General features: G+C 37.3%; 1 protein-coding gene across 5 annotated transcripts in view; it reads left to right on the top strand.

The window, feature by feature from the left end:
* Positions 1–21,626, top strand: part of SKAP1 (src kinase associated phosphoprotein 1) — a 314,730-nt gene that overhangs the window by 57,391 nt on the left and 235,713 nt on the right. For all 5 annotated transcript variants that reach the window (XM_032279878.1, XM_032279881.1, XM_032279880.1 and 2 more), the window contains exon 3: positions 12,059–12,084. In XM_032279878.1, coding sequence (XP_032135769.1) covers positions 12,059–12,084 — 26 coding nt within the window. The remainder of the gene's footprint in view (positions 1–12,058; positions 12,085–21,626) is intronic.

Here is a 21,626-nt window from a genome sequence, read left to right as displayed (position 1 = left end):
AGTTGGGTTTTCTGTGCTCTTAGTCCCTCACAGAGTGTCTGGCAAATAGTGGAAACTGATTCATCTCCACTATTGAGAGAATAAATGCAGTATTCATAACTTGAGATACAGAGACTGTGTTGGCATGTTAACGCTGAGATAGCCACTTTGTCTAGATGAACTCTGATAACTAATCCAGCTGTTATGTAAAAATTTTTTACATAACATTTGCCTTCAGGTGAATAATATGTCCATGTTTATAACCAGGAGAATATCAAAGGCATGATAGCTGAGAAGAATTTTTCCAAGGAAGTTTTAAATTTTTTTGTAGAAACCGTCTCATTTTTAAATGAATATCACATTTTTGAACTTGCATCTGATTCTGTACAAGATAAACTGGTGGCTCCATAGTGTGGACTTTTAAACTCCTATACTGCAATCAGATAACCTCTCCATGCTTCATTGTTCTCATCTGTAAAGAGAAGGCTAGATTAAATGATCCCAAATGTCCTTCCAGCTGTAAAATTCAGCGAGTGTATGGGCCACAGTCACACAGTCACTCAGCTGTCAGTTATTCACTAACCAGATAATGACATCTCAGTGGTCAAAGAGTAGCTGTTACCCTGAAGCAAGCAAAAAATAAAACAAAATTAAGTCTTTAAGCATCAACAGTGACAAAAATGATAGAGCAAGGGCCAAAGACACAACAGTTTAGAATACAGTAATCAGCCGGAATTCTTTTTACATAAGCAGTGCCTTGTTTTCTCCAATACACAAGTTTGGAACCAAAAGGCATCTCTGACTTTCCTCTTGATGCTCTGCTCCCAGCGAAGTGTTATCTAATCTTTTGTCTCTTCTCTTGCTCTCAAGTAGCTTCCTAAACTATCTCCCCACTTTTCTCCCTCCCATCCATGTTACACATATCTGCTGGATTTGATATGGACATCATTTTTTATCCTTAAATATAAACAAACAAACAGAGCTTGCAATGACTCCCTTTTATTTACAGGAAAAAACCCTCTAACTCTGACCTGTTAGTGTTTTTATTTTGCCATAATGTATTTGGCTAGCATTTTTCCTCTATTAGTTCATCAAATTATAGTTTGTTTCCTATTACATGCAGGACGTATGGGGATTGTGTAGACAACACTAGTGAGATTTGCTGGTGAGAAAACAGTCCTCATGCTAGAAAGTAGGGGAAGGAATATTAGAATGTGGGTTTCTAGTGTTGCAATTAGAAAAAGCTTAATCACTCGCTAATAAAAAAGAGCTCTTAGATTTCTTAATGTTTATATTCAGAGTGGGTGTTTTATCGACTAGCAATGACTCCATGTAGCAAAAGTGTTATAGGAGACTCGTGGTAAATAGGACTTTAATTTCTTTTCAAAATTTAATTTCTTTTTTTGCTTTCCAGGAATGGACTTAAAAATTGTGGTGGGGGAGCAGGTGATACGTTATACTGTCAATCTCAGATAATGTTGTTTGCTATTTAATAAAAGTTTGATTGTGACCATTGTATTTAGTAAATGGGTGAACATCGTGTTATCTACCTGGATGGGCTTGTAAATAATAGACTCAAGACCACAGTCTTACATCTCCCAAAAGAACCCAGGACCTTCTTGTGATATGTTCTTCTATTACATAATTGAGTTATATGCCTATTATCTGTTGTTACAGTAGTATTTATTTACCATATTAGATTGTCGTCTCATCCTATACAAATAGCTCATATTTTGGGGGCTAGATTGTAAGCTCCTTGTAGGTAGGCATTAGGTCTTGTACTTTTGGTGAGATTAAGGAACTGGGACTAGAAGGATCACCAGCTCCCCTACCAAGGACCTTCCTTTTACTGGCCAATTGTTTCTAAAACTGGTACCTGGACCCCTGGGTCCCAGGCCTTGGATGCCTCCACCAGGGACTTCCACCAGATGGTGCTCTTTTCCCATATCTGTTGTTGGGTGTCACTGGCCATGTTACTTTTTGCCACTAGTACATTCCTTCTGCAAGGTAGTAGATGGGACACTTTCAGAAGATAATTTGGAAACAATATGAATCTTTCCAAGTGAGAAAATAAATTATAGGAAATATTTAGTGTACCTACTCCGCACTGCTCAGCAAAGCCATTTACTTGAGCATAAATCAACTTCTACCATGTGGCTCACTGCTCAAGGTGAGTTGCAAGGGGTTTTCCTAGCCTTATCAACTTCCATGGAATTCCTGCTCAACTGGGTATCCATCTGAATCCTATTCCATTTTCAATGCCAGAATAACTCTTCAATGTTAGCCTTTGCAGTCTGTTTGGAGACAGCCATTATCAAAGAACAGAGATGGTCAAGAGGGAGATAGAAGTTTTTGGACATTGAGTCTTGCAGACAGCCTATGCATTTGGAAGGCATTACTGTTTTAGTACAAAAAGGAAGTTCAAGCTGAGTGCAGTGATTCACCTATAATCTCAGCACTTTGGGAGAACAAGGCAGGCAGATTGCTTGAGTCCAGGAGTTCAAAAGCAGTCTGGGCAACATGGTGAAACCCTGTCTCTAGAGAAAATACAAAAATTCACCAGGCGTGGGCCAGTAGTCCCAGATACTTGAGCTGCAAAAGTGGAATGATGGCTTGAGCCTGGGAGGCGGAGGTTGCAGTGAGCTGAAATTGTGCCACTACACTCCAGCGTGGGCAACAGAGCAAGACCCTGTCTCAAAAACAACAAAAAAAGAAGTTCAAATTTAGATGCCCTTTAGTCCTTAAGAAGAGATTTGATTTCGTTCAGCAGGTGGTTTATCAAGGCAGAGAGTATATAATGTCTTTTAAATTTCCATAAGTCACAGATAAAATTACACTTTTAATACTTCAGTTGCAAAAAAAAATTCATCTAGATGTTCTAGATTTATAACATCACAGATGTTGTCCTTTCTGGATAGCTAGTTTTATAATGCCATTACAACCCTATTCATCTAATTTAGTGGGTCTTATCATTTTTGGTGGGTGTGGGGTGGGGGTGAGTTATTGACACTAATGAAGTCTATGGAAAACAAAGAAAAGAAAACAAATATTACATTTCACCCACAATTTTAGGAAGTTTAGGAAACCCCCTGAAGCCCAAACTATGGACTCCAGGTTAAAGACCTCTGTCTCACCACTCCCTAATACTCATATTAGGGTTGATTCATGCCCATAGGCTATCTAACAAAACACTTGTATCCTCTCTTAAGTATCAGATTTATTTTCTATATTGTAGCCAATAAGAAAGCAGTTAATATGGAATTTAAGAGCTTGGGCTGTGGAACCAAATATACCTGTGATATGATTTGGCTCTGGGTCCCCACCCAAATCTCATCTTGAATTGTAATCCCCACGTGTGGAGGGAGGGACCTGGTAAGAAATGACTGGATCGTGGGAGCAGATTTGCTGCTTATTGTTCTCATGATAATGAGTGAGTTCTCACAAAATCTGGCTATTTGATAAGTATCTGGCGCTTCCCCCTTCTCTCATTCTCACTCTCTCTGTCTCCTGCCACCTTGTGAAGAAGATGCTTGCTTCCCTTTCACCTTCCACCATGGTTGTAAGTTTCCTGAGGCCTCTGCAGCCATGTGGAACTGTGAGTCAATTAAATTTATTTATAAATTACCTGGTCTCAGGTAGTACCTTTATAATAGTGTGAAAATGGACTAATACAACCTGAATACAAATCTTGGCTCTGCCACTTATTAGCTACGTGATCTTGACCACATTGTTTGACCTTCCTGAGTTTGAGTTTCCTCATCTGTAAAATGGGGATAGTAATAGTCCTGGGCTGGGCACAGTGGCTCATGCCTATAATCCCACTGCTTTGGGAGGCCAAAGTAGGAGGATCACTTGAGGCCACAAGTTCGAGACCAGCCTGGACAACATAGTGAGAACTTGTATCTACTAAAATAAAAATTAAAGAAAATTAGCCAGGTGTAGTGGTACACACCTATAGTCCCAGCTACTTGGGAGATTGAGACAGGAAGATAGCTTGAGCCTAGGAGTTTGAGTTTACAGTGAGCTATGATTGCACCACAGCATTCGAGCCTGGGTGACAGAGCGCAACCTTGTCTTAAAAAAAAAAAAAAAACAATAATAATAGTGCTGACCTCCTAGGGTTATTATGAAGATTAAATAAAATAATACATGTAAAACATATACCTAACACAGGGCCAGAGATGGTAGCTCACACCTGTAATCCCAGCACTTTAGGAGGCTGAGGTGGGTAAATCACTTGAGGCCAGAAGTTCAAGACCAACCTTGCCAACATGACAAAACACCTCAGGAGGCTGAGGCACGATATTCATGTGAACCCAGGAGACAAAGGTTTCAGTGAGCTGAGATTGCACTACTGTACTCCAACCTGGGTGAGAGTGAGACACTGTCTCAAAAAATATATATGTGTGTGTATATATATATATATATATAAAACACAGTGCCTAACATATAAGTGCTAATAAATGTTAATCATTTTATTATCTTTGGGAAGTGGAATTTTTTTCCTTTCTTTTGTTTTGTTGGTTTTTTTTTTTTTTTTTTTTTTTTTGAGGCAGGGTCTTGCTGTGTTACCCAGGCTGGAGTGCAGTGATGTGATCATGGCTCACTGCTACCTCAACCTCCCAGGCTCAAGGGATCCTCCCTCCCAGCTCAGCCTCCCAAGTAGTTGGAATTATAGGCACGCATGGCTAATTTTTCTTTTTCTTTCTTTCTTTCTTTTTTTTTTTTTTTTTTGTAGAGTTTCACCATGGTGCCCATGGCTGGTCTTGAACTCCTGGGTCCAGACAACCTACCCACCTTGGCCTCCCAAAGTGCTGGGATTGCAGGCATGAGCCATTGTACCTCACCTGTATTTCTAATAGTATGAGGATAGCTACAGTTGTTTGTCTGATCTGTTTCATCAAGGATCTATCTAATTAGCTGACTGAGAGGATAAAGCTCTGAGTACTTTAATATCAATAACCATGTTCATTGGTTAGCTCAGTGATCAAGAATGTGATATTCTCTCCCTTGTAATCTATTGATTTAGATTCAGTAGCCCTATTTTCAGCAGAAACCTAATAATGTGTTCTGTGAATTGTTTGTTTTTTTATAATTTCAACTTTTATTTTAGACTCAGGGGGTACATGTGCAGGTTTGTTACATGGATATATAGTGTGATGCTGAAGTTTGAGATACAAATGATCCCATCACCCAAATATCGAGCATAGTACCTAAAAGTTTTTCAACTCTTACCCCTCTTTTTCCCCACTTCTGTTAGTCCCTAGTGTCTATTGCTCACACCTGTATGTTCATAAGTACCTAATGTTTAGCTCCCACTTATAAGTGAGAACATGCAGTATTTGGTTTTCTATTTCTATGTTAATTCACTTAAGATAATGGTCTCCAGCTGTATCCGTGTTGCTGAAAAGGGCATGATTTCATTCTTTATTGTAGCTGCATTATAGTCCATCGCATATATGTACCACATTTTAAAAAATCTAATCCACTGTTGATGGACATGTAGGCTGATTCCATGTCCTTGCTATTGTGAATAGTGCTGCGATGAACCTACAAGTGCATATGTCTTTTTGGTAGAATGATTTATTTTCTTTTGGACATATACCCAGTAATGGGATTGCTGGGTTGAATGGTAGTTCTCTGTTCTTTGATAAATCTCCAAACTGCTTTCCACAGCAGCTAATCCAATTTACATTCCTGCCAACAATGTGTAAGTGTTCCTTTTTCTCCACAACCTCACGAGCACCTGTTGTTTCTTGACTTTTTAATAATAACCATTCTGGCTAGGTATGGTGACTCATGCTTGTAATCACAGCACTTTCGGTGGCTGAGGTGGGCTTGAACTCAGGAGTTTGAGACCAGCCTGAGCAACATTGAGAAACCTTGTCTCTACCAAAAACACAAAAATTAGCCAGGTGTGGTGGCATTTGTTAGTTCCAGCTACTGGGAAGCTGAGGTGGGGAGGATTGCTTGAGCCCAGGAGGCTGAGGCTGCAGTAAGTCATGATCATACCACAGCACTCCAGCATAGGTGACAGAGCGAAACTGTGTTTCAAAAAAATATAATGATAATGATAACCATTCTGATTGGTGTGAGATGGTTTTGATTTCCATTTCTCTGATGATTAGTGATGTTGAGCATTTTTAAATATTCACTGGCCACTTGCGTATCTTTTCTTGAGAAGTGTCTGTTCATGTCTTTTGCCAGCTTTTTAATGGCATTATTTTTTTGCTTGTCTGATTGTTTAAGTTCTTTATAGACTCTGAATTTGGGGTGGCAACCTAGAACTGTGTGTTTGCAGTACGAAAGATACTGAACTATATTTGTAGATGGAGCTTATCTATTGTAGTCATCATTTCATCTGTGGTACCTAGGGAAAGGGTTTGTCATAGAAGAAGTTCGATAAATATTGAATTGGTTGACTGGGTCACTGCATTTTTTTTGAATAGTAAAATATCTTTAGAGAAAGACTCAGTTAATTTTGATGATTGTTTGAATGTTAGATTATATTTTCAGGACTTTCCTCCTTAGTTTCTTGTTAGAGGACCTGCTCTGAAACTGGTTATTGGGGATGGAAACTGGTCCACTCCATTTAAAAACTCTGTAATGATGGGTAAGTTATTTAATCCTTGGTTCCTCAGTTTTCTCATTTGGAAAATGGGTATAATAATAGGATTAGAGTGTGGAGGAAATGGATTAATAGAAGTGTATAGAGCAACATCTAACAAAATGTTCAATGAATCTTAGCATTGTTATTAGCACTACTGTTACTACTATAGGGAATGCTGCTTATCAAGATTCCCTCAATACTGTGGGTTTGATTTATTTGTGCCTTTCCCCAAATTAAAGTTCATTTTTAATTTTTCCTTTTTTTTTTTTTTTTTGAGACAGGGTCTCACTCTGTTGCCCAGGCTGAAGTCCAGTGGTGCAGTCATGGCTCACTGTAGTATTGACCTCCCAGGCTCATGCAATTCTCCTACCTCAGCCTCCTCAGCAACTGAGACTACAGATGCACACCACTACACCCAGCTAATTTTTGTACTTTTTGTAGAGACAGGATTTTGCCATGTTGTCTAGGCTGGACTCAAACTCCTGGGCTCAAGCAATCCACCCGCCTTGGCCTCCCAGAGTGCTTGGATTACAGGTGTGAACCACTACACCTGACCTAAACTTCAATTAAAACTTTTCTTTTTGAGACAAAGTCTCTCTCTGTCACCCAGGCTGGAGTGCAGTGGCGTGATCTCGGCTCACTGCAACCTCCACCTACTGAGTTTAAGTGATTCTCCTGCCTCAGACTCCCACGTAGCTGAGATTACAGGCATGTACCACCATGTCTAGTTAATTTTTTTGTATTTTTAGTAGAGACAGGGTTTCACCATGTTGGTCAGGCTGGTCTCAAACTTCTGACCTCCCAAAGTGCTGGGATTACAGGCGCGAGCCACCACGCCTGGCCAAAACATCTTCAATTTGGACACACAAATAGCAAACTCTGTCTAGCATACAATGTAATAATAAAATTTTAAGACTGTTCTGTAGCATAGAGAAAATATTGTGAGATTTTATTCTTCCATTTTCACTTTTGGAGGCACAAGTGAAGATGGGTTTATTTTTACTGAATGTGAAAATGATCATCATCAATATGGTTGCAACATTCTCTCTCTGCTCATTCTGTACTCATCATTTTTCAGTTCCAAATATCATTTGCATGGTCCTGATGACATTGAGTATGGATATTGCAGAGGAGTGATAGCTTCCCTTTCCTATTGAAGCTGAAGCTTCAAAGAGAAGATTAAAGAAGTGTTTGTTATCTATCTGCACAGGCCTGATATAAAATTCTCAGAGGCTTTCAGGATAAACACAACTCTGTATGTGTGCATTTATATGCTTTTTCTTCTGTATGCTTCTATTATGGTCTTTGTATTTTGGTTTAAAATTTCTAGTTTCAGTCTTGTTGGACTCTCTGGTTAAAGGAGAACTGTTTTCAGAAAAAGGGTAAGAATTGGAAGATGTTGGCAGGATTTTACTAAATGCCTCCTGAAGAGTATAGAATTCTCTATTGTGGAATTATAGTTTCAGAGAACATGATGAAGGCCACCCATTGGGTATCTTTAACAAGACAAGACCAAGATCTTAAAGGAGTCCAGCAGAGACTAATCTGTGGTGCCCTCCAGTGAGGGATGCAATTGCTCACTTTTGGGCTTTCCTTTAGAAGTGTTTTTTGTGAGCTACGGAATAGAGCTGTGTCTTTAAAAAAAAAAAAAAAAAAAAAAACCTTCCTGCAGGGTTAATCCATAAATAATATTTAGAGGGAGAAAAGGTAGGATAGCAAGATACCTTCTGAAAAAGACGGGAACTAACATTTTATTTCATGCTGTTGTTCCACATCAAGTTCTACATATGATTTTTATTGTCAGAATTTTCTCTCTTTTTTTTTTTGGAGACAGGGTCTCGTTCTATTACTGAAGTTGGGGTGCGGTGGTACAATCACAGCTAACTACAGCTTCAACCTTTTGGGCTCGAGTAATCCTCCCACCTCAGCCTCCCGAGTAGCTAGGACTAGCATGTGCTACCACGTACAGCTAATTTTTGTACTTTTGTAGAGATGGGGTTTTGTCATGTTTCTCAAGCTTGTCTTGAACTCCTGGGCTCAAGCAAACCTTTTGTCTTGGCGTCCCAAAGTGCTGGGATTACAGGTATGAGCTACCACACTCAACCTCAGATCTTTTTAAATTGACAAATGCAGTGGAATATATTTAAAATGCACAATATGATTATATATCTACACATACACGTTGTGAAATTATTACCATAATCATATTAATTAATACATTCATGACCTTACATAGCTTACATGGTTGCCTTTTTTTTTTTTTTTTTTTTTTTTTTTTTTTTTGGTAAGAATGCTTAAAATCTACTCTCTTACCAAATTTCAAGTATGTAATACAGTATTATTAACTATAGTCACTATGCTGTAGATTAGATCCTCAGAATTTATTCATCTTATAATTGAAAGTTCGACAGAAATATTTAATTATAGTATTACCAAGAATAAAGCAGGTTCTGCTATTTAACATCAACTAGTTGGACCTACTACTTTATTTGATACTGTTGAGTTCTTAAGATATAACTACTATTGGCAGAAGCAATACTTTTAGTATATGTGACTTATAAGATCATATTTCTTCATGACTAACAAGAGAATCCAGGAAGCCGGGGTACTTTAAAGTAGGTAGAGAAAAGGACTGAAAATGTGTGTTAGTTGGAGTGGGCATTATGGGAGAGGGAGGCACAGAAGAGGCTGAGATCAACGTCAATAACATACTTTGCCTATTTAACAATTTACCTAGAGCACTTTTTAACTGCCACTGTATGACTGGGGTTTTTTCTGGGCCAATAAATGAGAACAGCATTAGTTAGCACAGTTCTTGTGTTGCCATCATTAATATTTTGGAAAGAAGAGAGAGAGATAGAGGGAGTACATACACATGTGCACATACATATATGCACATACTGAAACCCTAATTTCTATTTATATTAAATTAGAAGTTGGGTACTGATAGAAATTGGGGACTAGGGCAGTGCCTCAAGAGAAGATGAAAAAATAGCAAGAGCAGATGGAAAATTGCTCAGCCATTTGATGATTTGCTTGATTAGCTATATTTTACAGAAAGGAGTTTTATGGAAAACTCTTCATGGCGGCCAGGTACAGTGGAAAGCTGCACTGTCTGCTAGGTGGAGATTGACCCATCATACTATTATTCACAACTTATTTCAGTTTCAGCTTACATATGCCCCTACATTGATATGGACACTCCTTCTTCCCAGCTTTTGAAGCTTTCCACTTTTCACCCCATCCTCTGCTCCTTCCTCTCCCCTTTGCTACTGCAGATGTCAAAGCTGTCCTGAAATTTCCTTGTGCTCTAATCCAAGTATCTTACATTTCTCTTCACCTGATTGCCAGCCAGAACTGTTCTGGAAAAGGAAAGGAACAAGGAAATTCAAATTGTCAAGTTTCTTCTCCACTTTCTTATCTTTGATAATGTTAAATTCACCTGTGGCCTATGGCAACATCCTTCCTCTCCACTGACCTCTTCTATCTTCATTTTCTGAAAACGTATCACACAGTAAAGAAATAACAAACATACTCACTAGGCTGATACTCCTCCCTGAAGAAGCCAAGCCTAATTTTAGTCATGTATGTACTAGAAGACACATCATTATCACCTATGTATTGTCCTTTTCTGCTTCTTTTTTGAGTTTATGGACTCTTTAAACTGCAAGCTTGTCTAATCCTGCCTTATTTTGTTGTTGTTGTTGTTGTTGTTGTTCTGTTTTGTTTTGGATTAGGCTTTCAGCAGACTGAAGCCATGATTTTTAGTTTATTTCTCTAGTGATAAGTGGAAAAGAGGGATGAGGAAGGGGCTTTGCTGGCCCACCAGAAACAGAAACTAAGAACCCATGACTATTCTCTCCCTTGGGCACCCCTACAAAAGAATTCTGTAAAAACTGTGGACTCCCTCCCTAGGTAAAAATAAATAAATAAATAAATAAATAAGTAACTTCTCACGCACATATATACTCCTGAGAGGTCAAGAAAAGGATAGAAAAGTATCCCTTATATTTGCTGGTATGGAGGTTATTATGTCTATAGCAAGAGTTAATGTGCAGTGTCTATGAGCCTGACTGGAGGATGTTGAGTGAGTGGGCAGTGAGGGAATAAAATGAGCCAAGTGTAGACAGTGCTTTTGAAAATGTCACTGTGACGTGAAGGGAAACAGGACAGCAGGTGAAGGGATGTGAAGGGCTGAGGGAGGGTTTGCTTTATTTTTATATGAGCATAAATGCTGATGGAAAGGGGTCAAACTGAGAGGAAGAGGAGAAAAACCGATAAAGAATAATATAAAGTTCCTGTGAAGGTAGGAGGAAATGGGATCCAAAATATAGTAGACCTTCTTGGATAACCATCATATATAACATTGTTTTTGTGGGGAAAGAAATGCAATTTAGTTTCCAAATAAGTAACTTACAAATGATCCTTTCCACCATTGCTATTTTGTTAGTTTAAGACTTCAAGGGTTGCTGGATGCAATGGCTCATGCCTGTAATCCCAATACTTTGGGATGGTGAGGTGGGAGGATTGCTTAAGCCCAAGAGTTTGAGACCAGCCTGGGCAACAAAATGAGACCTCATCTCTACAGAAAACCAAAAATTAGCTAGATGTGGTGGTATATGCTTGTGGTCCCAGCTACATGGGAGGCTGAGGCAGGAAGATCTCTTGAGCCCAGCATGTCAAGGCTGCAGTGAGTGATGTTCATGACACTACATTCCAGCTTGGGTGTTAGAGCAAGACCCGGTCTCAGAAAAAAAAAAAAAAAGACTTCAAAGGTTGTCAGTTTTGCCAATCATTTCCCAAAATAATAGAGGAGATAGGAAGGTACAGTGGACTGCAAGAGCCCCATCCTTGGCTCAGACAGGAAAATGTTAGACAACCTTAAGTAGAGTGTTATGTTTCACTTATAAAATTAAGAATTTAGGCTTAAGAGGCAAAGCCCAAGAGTTCGAGGCTGCAGTGAGCTATGATTGTGTCACTGTGCTCCATCCTGGGTAACAGAGAAAAAAAAAATTAGGCTTAAGAGGCATTTCAGGATGTGTTGGTGTTGGTGGTGGGGTTTGACTGTTGTAACAACTGGGAGTGCCTCTGGTGTTTGGTGTCCAGGACCAGTGATGCTAATGGTCCTATAATACACAGGCCAGATTGTCACAACAAAAAACCATCCTGCTGAAAGCCTGTAGAGCTCTTGATGAGAAACCCCAAGCCACTGCTGGGTTCCCTTTAGGACCTTTTCAGCTCTAACATCAAAATTATCTGAGGAAGTACAGTGAATTAAATGCATCTTTTAAGCCATTGAGACTCTTTCAAATCTTAGGGACAACATTTTGTTTTTCTCAAAGTGAGTAGTGTCTTTGGCTGGTTATAGACTTTAGCAAGCTTTTTGGACCAGGTACTATAGCTATGGTAAGCCAACCAAAATTGAGAAATACAACTTTGACTTATCCTCCTTTTTTCCTTGTATTTCAGGTACTACTGGGATTTTCAACCCCAAGGTGAGTCCTCTTTGACCACGTATGATTTTATGCTAAAAATGTGTAAATGGGATTGTTTACTTCTGTCTCTTCTCTACAGACTTCTCCACAGAGTGGCATTAGCCATTTCCAAGGAAAGTTAGTGGAGTGTTTAATTAACCTTCACCCTGCTGTGCCCCCCTGCCCTGCTTTTTAGCAACAAGAGGCTCTGTGCTTCTACCTTCTGCGTGGATTTTTGCTATATTATTTTATAAAATCAAAGCTATAATATGCTTTTATTCCTTGAGCTTTGTTAGGTCCAAACAGGATCCAGTGGCATTCAAATAAAATGGTAGCCGAGTCCATAATAAAAACCTTGGGAGGGTTCCAACTCAGCTAATCCTTCATTTGCTCCAGAAATAAATTCCAGTATGTTACCTCCTCGATCACAGTGCCCTTCCACACAGCCTGCCTGTCTGGCAGCAGAGAAATGTCAGAAATGGAGCAGTGTTGAAATTCCCACTAGAACAGTGTTATCACATTTTAATATGAGCCTCGCTGCAGCCTCAGTGCTTCTAATTGCTTTCAAACCATTGTTTTCCTGCTTTTGCTTGATGAACCCAGCATCTGGCATGATTCTAAAAAGTACTACAGACAGCTGTGTGCAAAATTAAAAAAAAAAAAATCCAGGATTAAAACACATTTTTAAAAGATTCAGAATTGAATTTTTTTTTTTAATTCAAACTGTTTGAGGGGATGTCTTTTAAAGTATTTGCCTTCCTTCTTTTTAGTACTCTGGTTGAGAATGTCAGAAACATCAACCTGAATATTAATTATTTTAATTTATTATAAATGGAGGGGCTTTATTTTCCCAGAGAATCACAGAGTTTTAGATCAAACTTACAAATAGCTTTATAAACTATTTTGCTCTAAAACTTTCTTAACCAATTGTAAACTTTAAAGTACTTTTTATTCTCTTAATGTTGTCACTGTATCCAACCTTAGTAAACAGTAATGTTTTAAATAAATTATTTTGTGAGTGATTATAATAGTTTTATTAAAATTGTTATTTTTCTAGCTCATACTTTTAGTGTATTTCAAGTTTTTATAAAGCTTTCTTTTAAAGCTGTCTTTAATAAATAAAAATATCTTATTTTCAAAGCTTCTTGACTCTTGTAAATTAAAGCCAGAGGACTTATTCTATTTTACATAATGTGATGTGCCGTTACTACATATCTCACTGTTCTAAAGCATTTATAGCTGAAAACATAGATTGAGCAGTAGATAATTTTATGTAATAATTTGGCAGTTTGCTTTGCAAAATGTGAAATACACTATTCAGGGGATGGCCCTATAGTTCAGGGTTTAACAGATGTTAACCAAAATCCACAGGGGGAAGAACGTGATTGTGAACTGGCAGAAATGAATGGAACTGTGAGGGTAGAATTAATTACCTAAAGGAAAAATAAAGAATTAGTGTCGGGGATGCAGTATAGTAATAGGTTGAGAAGAGAAAATAATTTTGGAGCTTAACGCAAGAGACTATATGGGACTAAAAAAGACAAAGGGCACAGCTTACCAGATTCTTATAATGGTGGCACTGCAGTCATCTTTCAACACAAAGCAGCTTCTACACACCCTTTCTCTCTTGGAAAGAGGACAGAGGCAGAGCAGCCAAGGAGACAAGTGAAAATAGTTTATTTAGAACAGAAAACTGTATTTGCCTCTTGACATTGATTAAATATATGTGGCAAAATCTTTGTGCATTTGGAAGTAAATATAAGGAAAGGCGAAATAGAAAAATTCATGCCCTTGCCCCCAGTCTCATGCCTTCTCACAGATATTTTTTGAGGGGGCAGTGAGTGGGAGGGTACCTTTTACCTTGCCCTTTTGATCAGACCTTAGCTGATTATGTACTTCAGAAGCTGGTGGGATGGGTGGGAGCAGTAACTGGTCTAGATAAGGCACAACAGGACAATTTAAGATTGTGAAAAGATTAGAAATAAGTAAGAAAGAGAACAACTAGCAGAATAATCTTAAAAGCCCTGGAAGACTGGGTGTTGTTGGGATGGGAGCGAGAAAGAATTGAAATGGTGGCCCCAAACTTTCTGAGCATTTTTATCTGTGACAGGACCCTATGTACAAGAAGATGATGGGATGAATTTTATTAACTCTGCATCTGCCTAAATACACACTTGGGTTCTTCAAGATATTTGAACTAAACCAGGTCTGGTGCCTGGAAGGAAAACAGTCTTTAATTATAAAAGACCCACAATTTGTAAATCCTTTTAGTAGCACACATTTAAAAAATAGCAGCCTTGGCCAGGCGTGGTGGCTCATGCCTATAATCCTAGCACTTTGGGAGGCCAAGGTGGGTGGATCTCCTGAGGTCAGGAGTTTGAGACCAGCCTGACCAACATGGTGAAACCCGTCTTTACTACATACAAAAAATTAGCCGGGCATAGTGGTACATGCCTGTAGTCCCAGCTACTTGGGAGGCTGAGGCAGGAGAATCAGTTGAACCTGGGAGGCAGAGGTTGCAGTGAGCTGAGATTGTGCCTTTGCACTCCAGTCTGGGCAACAAGAGTGAAACTGTCTAAAAAAAAAAAAAAAAATTAGCAGCCTTATTGAGATATAATTCACATACCATAAAATTTACCCCTTTAAAGGATACAGTTAATGGTATTTAGCATAGTATAGTATAGTATAGTATAGTATAGTATAGTATAGTATAGTACAAGTTGTGCAACCATCACTACTCTCTAATATCAGGATGTTTCATCACCCCAATAAGAAACCCATTATCTCCAGAGGTCGAGAGCCCATACTCTTCATGACTGTTTTTCACTGTTTCATTGCAAGTGTTGTTGAGGATTAGTAGTAATCTGGACATAGTGAAAAAAAGCCAGTAGTTTCTATTTATAATAATGGTACATTAGTGGTAATTCTTTCTCTCACATTTCCACCTAGGTTTTCTTATTGGTCCACTGTCAACTTCCTGAATGATGTTTATTTCAAAAAGGAAATAGGGAAAATAAAACATGATCCAAAGAATATATTACTTTAATGTGGAGGAGATATAAATGGAAGGGCACTTTTAATGAGCTTAAACATAATTGGAGAACATGAAAAAGGCTTTTTATTTTTACTTGACAATAAGACATAATATTGCTTTGATAATTCATGTCCTGCTTAATTTTTTTTTCTACTTAATTTTTTACTTAAAGTTACACAGAAAAGCCATTAGAATTTTTTGCCATGGAATTTTTATCATTTCAGTAATCAATATCTAAAAGGTGATATCAATTGGCTGTCTAAACAATGATATCAATGTTGTCCTTAGATTTGACGACAATATTACTTAAAGTTGTTGAGCAAACTGATTTCCTTCATTTACTTCAGTTTCCCCTTTTATAAAATGAGTTAATGACGGTTTTTTAAATCAAAGATTTGATTACAAGGTATAATGTTTATATTTCAAAATTTATTGCTATAAAAAAATTCATTGAATTAGATTGAATTTCCCACAATAGGCCCAAAGTCTAAAACAAATGACATAATATTTAAATAAAAATCTAGGTAAGACAATGGGAATATTATATTTAATAAATTTTCTTTTTTGTTCAGTGGTCACTCACATTACATTTGTTATAGTGGTAAACATGGGCCAGTGGAATCTCTTGCCGGCTTAAAGATTCTTTGAGTATCTCTATGGAAGGTGTAAAGGGTTTCTGAGAAAATTATTCAATATATTTCCATATGAACAAATTCTACTTTGTGAAGCTTAAAAATCTCATTTGAGATGAGATTTGGCAAGCCTACATTCAGGTCATAGTAAATTGATGCCAAATAATATAGCCTGGCAGGCCAGGCACGGTGGCTTATGCCTGTGGAGGCTGAGGGCAGGTAGATCACTTGAGCCCAGAAGTTTGAGATCAATTTGGGCAACATGGTGAGACTCTGAGTCTACAAAAAAACAAAATTAGCTGGGCATGGTGGTAGGCCTGTGGTCCTAGCTGCTCGGAATGCTGAGGTGGGAGGTTCACCTAAGCCCAGCAGACTGAGACTGCAGTGAGCCGAGATTGCACCACTGCACTTCAGCCTAGGAGACAGAACGAGACCCTGTCTCAAAACACACAAACAAGCAAACAAATAAAAATATAGCCTGGCAAAAACAAATAGTGTTAAGTGAGTAAGGAAATTGTAAAGCCGTGTTAATGGTAAATTAAGAGATTTACGAGGTTTACCAATGAATGTATGGATTTTATGTGCATTTTGAGTCAAGCAAACTATATAAAAAATGACAACTATGAGAGAATTAGAAATTTGAACATTGGTCATTTTATGTTATTAGAAAACTACCTTTTTTTTTCAGTGTGGCAGTGGTATTATGGTTAATTTTTTTAAAGAGTTCTTTATTTTAGAGAGAGGCATGCTGTGATATTTAAAGATATAATGTCTGACAAGTAATATGGGAGGCAAGAAAGAAGCAGGGTGAGTATAGATAAGATAAGGTTGACTGTAAATTGACACTTGTTGAAGCTGGATGATTTATGTATGGGAGTTTATTACACTGTTTTTTCTACTTTTATACATGTTTAAAATTCTCCATGATGCAAAGGTAAAAGCAAAAGAAACCTATGTAGAGATTAATTAAAAATGTAACATTATTCTTTAATCTCTGTCATGAGACCTAGTGTATTAACGCATACATTGCTTTATGCATCTGGGCATAAAGTACGTAGAATAGTGAACTGATTTTTAAAATGGTTGTTCAAGTTAATGTTTTATAATGGAAAAAGCCTGAGCTTTGAAATCAGACCTGAATTAGAATCCCTGCTTCTCTACTTAGAAACTTTGTTAGCTACAGCAAATTACATCACTTCTTGAAGCTTCAGTTTCCTCATGTATAAAATCTCACTAATAATATCTACTTCACAGCTATTATGAATTGTAATGAGTTTTGATGAGACTATAACTCATGAGGAGTGCTTGCCACATGATAGGCACTAACTAAAGTGGTAACAAGTAGTATTATTATGTCTCAAAGGTGGGCGAGGCAAGTACATACATGTATCAAACTTTGATAATAAAAATTTCATATATCTTTTCATAAAATTCATTCATTAATTACAGCTGAACCCTGGTGTAGGGCGATGAAACTCGCTATGTATATATTTGTAAGATTTGTATTTATAGAGAGTATTTTTTTGGTGGCAGCTACTTCAGAGGTTAGATTTACAAGCTTTTTCCTATACAGTGTCTGAGACATGTTGAATGGAAGCAAAAATATTGCTTAACTTCTTGTCCCTCATGGTCACATACTTGGAACATGTAGTTATGACAAATACAAGAAACCAAACATTAAAGTAGCAAAGAAACACCATCTTTACACTTTAAAAAAAAAAAAAGAGGAAGGAAATTTCCTTTGAAGTTGAAGAGAAGTGTTTTTGAATTAATGGAGTGTACAGTGATTTTGCTAAGTTTTATTTATGAAAACACTCTTTGTATTCATGCCAAAAGGTTTTAGCACAGTCATAAGTAGGATTTATACAAAGAAACATAGCCCAAATTTATGACCTGTTTGCAAATGTAAGAAAAAGTCTAAATTTACAATATTTGTAATTTATTGTTAAGTATCTTTCCACCACTATTCCTGGAATGCTGATATTTTATAAACATAAGCATTGGTTTTGAACCTAGACTATCTCAACTTATACTACTTTTAAAAAAGAAATCTTCCAGCATGTTTTCCATGTCTTTGGGGGATTTAATAGGGGAGAAATGAACCCAGGCTGAATATTCCTGCCTTTGGCTTTGGCTCAACATTTTAACATCAACAGTCTTGACAGCTGCTTTTGTGGCTTGACTTCCTTCGGGCATTTCCCCCTTTTTCTTATTTGCTACATTTTCTACAAATTAATCTGTAGAAAGTGGATATACACACAAACTGTTTTTGAAGTTAATTACTAATTTGATACCTTTTCAAATATTCTACTTCCTATACATCTACTGGTAGGGGTTTTTTTTAGTGAAATAATGCATTTTTTGAAAGAGCAGAATAATGCATTTTAAAATTAATGCAGTAGTTGTTTTGCAATGGCTGTCAAAGATGGTTTGTTTGTTTTTTTAACAAAAAGACTCACTTTTTTCCTTTTAAAAGTTAACATTTTCTAAGATTTTTATGTGCTTTCTAAAAGTCCTTCCTATTCTGGAGGTGATATTAAGGTATAAAAAAGAAAAGAACTAAATTTTATCTGGGTAAAAGAAGTCACTGGAATCAGGTAATGCTGCCTTCTGTATTCCCTACACAATGTGTTATATACGACGATGTTCATTATAGCATTGTTTGGAATAGCAAAGACTACAGACAGCCTGAATGTCTAGCAATAGGAGACAAGTTAAATAAATTATGTTGCATCCATTTAATGGAGTGCTATATAGAGTTAAAAGAAAATTATACATATGTATGTAATATGGAAGTTTCTCCAAGGAGTATTGTTAGATGAAAAGGGTAATTTGAGCAAACCAGTGTATAGTTTGTTTCTGTGTGTGTGTGTGTGGCACAAGCACACGTGTTTTTATTTGTATATAGAATATTTTTGGAAGGATACATATGAATCTTTTAAAAGTGGTAACCACTGTTGAGGGGGATATTGGTATGAATGAAACAGAGATCATCTTTGGTACTATTTGAATTTTCACCACGTACGTATATTATTTTTAATTTTAAAAATTGGTTAAAGTAAAAAATGAGATAAATCTATATTGCTGATATGGAGCAATTGCCAAGGTAAATGGCTAGGAAGAAAAGCAGGATACAGAACAGAACAAATGTTACCATTTGTTTAAAAAGAGGAAAAAAATACATACACTACACACACAGAGACCCTTGTTATAGTAGATCGAAAAATTCATAGAACACCCAAGAAATCTCACAATGGTTGCCTCTGGAGAGAAAGATCAAGAGAAGAGAGGATAGATGAACTTTCATTATATGCCTTCTTGTAACACTTGAAGGTTTTTCTCTGGGCATACTTTTTTTTATTTAATAAAGAAGCTTTCCAAAACAAACAAACAAACAAAAACGTGGTAGTAAACTATTTTTCAGTAGAATCATGATTAGCAGTTTCTTATCCATTCAAGTTTTTATCTAGTTACTTATGTAAGCATTTATTTTATTTTTTGAGACAGAATCTCACTGTGTCACCTAGGCTGGAGTGCAATGGATTGATCTCAACTCACTGCTGTTTCCATCTCCTGGGATCAAGTGATCCTCTGACTTTGGCCTCCACGGTAGCTGGGACTACAGGCACAAGCCACCATGCCCAGCTAATTTTTGTATTTTTTGTAGAGACAGGGTCTTACTATGTTACCAGGCTGATATCAAACTTTTGGGCTCAAGAGATTTGCCCACCTCAGTCTCCCAAAGTGCTGGGCCTACAGACATAAGCCACTGCTCCTGGCCTATTTATTTTGATATGTGAATTAATGGTCAAGGCCCTGTTGATGGTATAAAACAGTAGCATTCTCTGTTGTTTAATTCTTTAATTCTTTAATGTTTGAGAACGTTGATATATATATATATACCAACACACACATACATACACACGTGTGTGTGTGTGTGTGTGTATATATATGTATATATATGTGTGTGTGTGTGTGTGTGTGTGTGTATGTGTGGGGGGGGTTGGGTTTACTTTATCACTTAAAAGTGAACTTTTTTTTTTAAGACAGAGTCTTGCTGTGTCACCCAGGTTAGAGTGCAGTGGCACAATCTTAGCTCACTGCAACCCCCACCTTCCAGGTTCAAGCAATTCTTGTGCCTCAACTACCCGAGTAGTTGAGATTACAGGCGCATGCCACCATGCCCGGCTAATTTCTGTATTTTTAGTAGAGTTGGGGTTTTGCCGTGTTGGTCACGCTGGTCTCATACTCCTGGCCTCAAATAAAAAAGTAAATTTAAAAATAAATAATATGGCCTGGCATGGTGGATCACACCTGTAATCTCAGCACTTTGGGAGGCTGAGGGAAGCCGATTGTTTGAGCCCAGGAGTTCGAAACTGTCCTGAGCAATATAGGGAGACCTCATCTCTGCAGAAGATACAAAAATTAGCCAAGCATGGTGGTGTGTACCTGTGGTCCCACCTACTCTGGAGGTTGGGGTGGGAGGATCACTTGAGCCTGAGAGGTCAAGGCTGCAGGGAGCCACAATTGCATCACTGTACTCTAGCCTGGGTGACAGAGTTAGAACCTGTCTCAAACTCAATAAATAAATAAATAAAATAATAATTTAAAATTAGTATTATACTCATGGTGACTGATAATGAATATCTTTTCTTACCCCATCTTAGTCTTTTTAGAAGTTCATAGAACTTCGAATTTTCATCTTCCTTAACATCAAGGAAAATCAAGTAACTGAAAATTAATGACTGCTTTAAGTTTATTTGATTAGCCCTGGGGACTTTGATTGAGGAAAAAAACAACTTATAAATGATTTCTCTTAGAAGGTATTATTCTTGGACCAACACAGAAAATCAGGTGAGGAGTACAGCTTCTGAATTTAGAATTTTGACATAAGAGTTAGTGTTCATCAGGACCTGTGCCTCTAACAAATTTTCATGTCCTGAACACAAAATATTGAGAGGAAACTGTAGTTCCTTTGAATATAAGCTTTTTTGTTTTTTCTGCTTAAAACTTTTTTGTGAGTAAGTAGGTAAAGCCTTCAGACTTGAAACCCAAAGAATTTGCTTGATATTTGGAGGCTAAGTAATATAATGTAATAGGTAAATTATATTAGAAAGCATTTATTTTTCATTTGACTTCTCATCAACAGATGCTTCTTTCAGAAATTTGTTTATGAAGATAGCTAAGTATCACTAACACAGGAAAGGGACTGCTAAGTTATAGGTAAGGGGTTTGATATGACATGTAAAATAAAGCTTCCAGTTTCTGCTGACTCTTGCGAGGCAAATAGTGGAAGAACCAATCTTGTGAACCCTATCGGTCCTTGTCAGCTGATGGAAATTTAACACACATTTGCCATCCTGGAAAAGTTCTTGATCATGATTAATCTCTCAAAAGGTATTTTCCTAAACTTAAAAAGTGATACCACTTACCCTTAATATTTATGCACTTTACTTGTGTTAGTGATACCTCAATTAAAAAGTTTTTTTTTTTTAAATGAAGAGATACTTGTTTATGTGAAACTTTTTTCCCAGGGAAAATTCTTGACAGTGAGAGGTTTTGGCTGTTGATAATGGTGTTACATACATGTTGTCGAATACATGAGTGAGAATCCCTGTTTGGAGTGCGTGTGGCATGAGGAGGTTGAATCTTGTCCCCTTTTGCCATTACAGTGTTAGTGGTATTCGAGGTTTATGTTATCACAAAGAAAACTTACCCTTCATATGTTAAAAGCTGGCTCACATGTTGAGGCCTACTAATCTTACCCATAATCCATTCTTTACTATGTATTATTTTCTTTTTACTCCTTGGACTTTTGAAAAACGTTTCTTATATCTACCCGTAGCCTGTAGAACATGTAGGTTCATTATTCTTCTTCCTTTTTTTTTTTTTTTTTT

This window comes from Sapajus apella, unplaced genomic scaffold, assembly GCF_009761245.1.
Source record: "Sapajus apella isolate SASKATOON/1434 unplaced genomic scaffold, GSC_monkey_1.0 scaffold12, whole genome shotgun sequence".
In the NCBI taxonomy this organism is placed as follows: Eukaryota; Metazoa; Chordata; class Mammalia; order Primates; family Cebidae; genus Sapajus; species Sapajus apella.
This window is presented reverse-complemented; position numbering and strand designations above follow the sequence as displayed.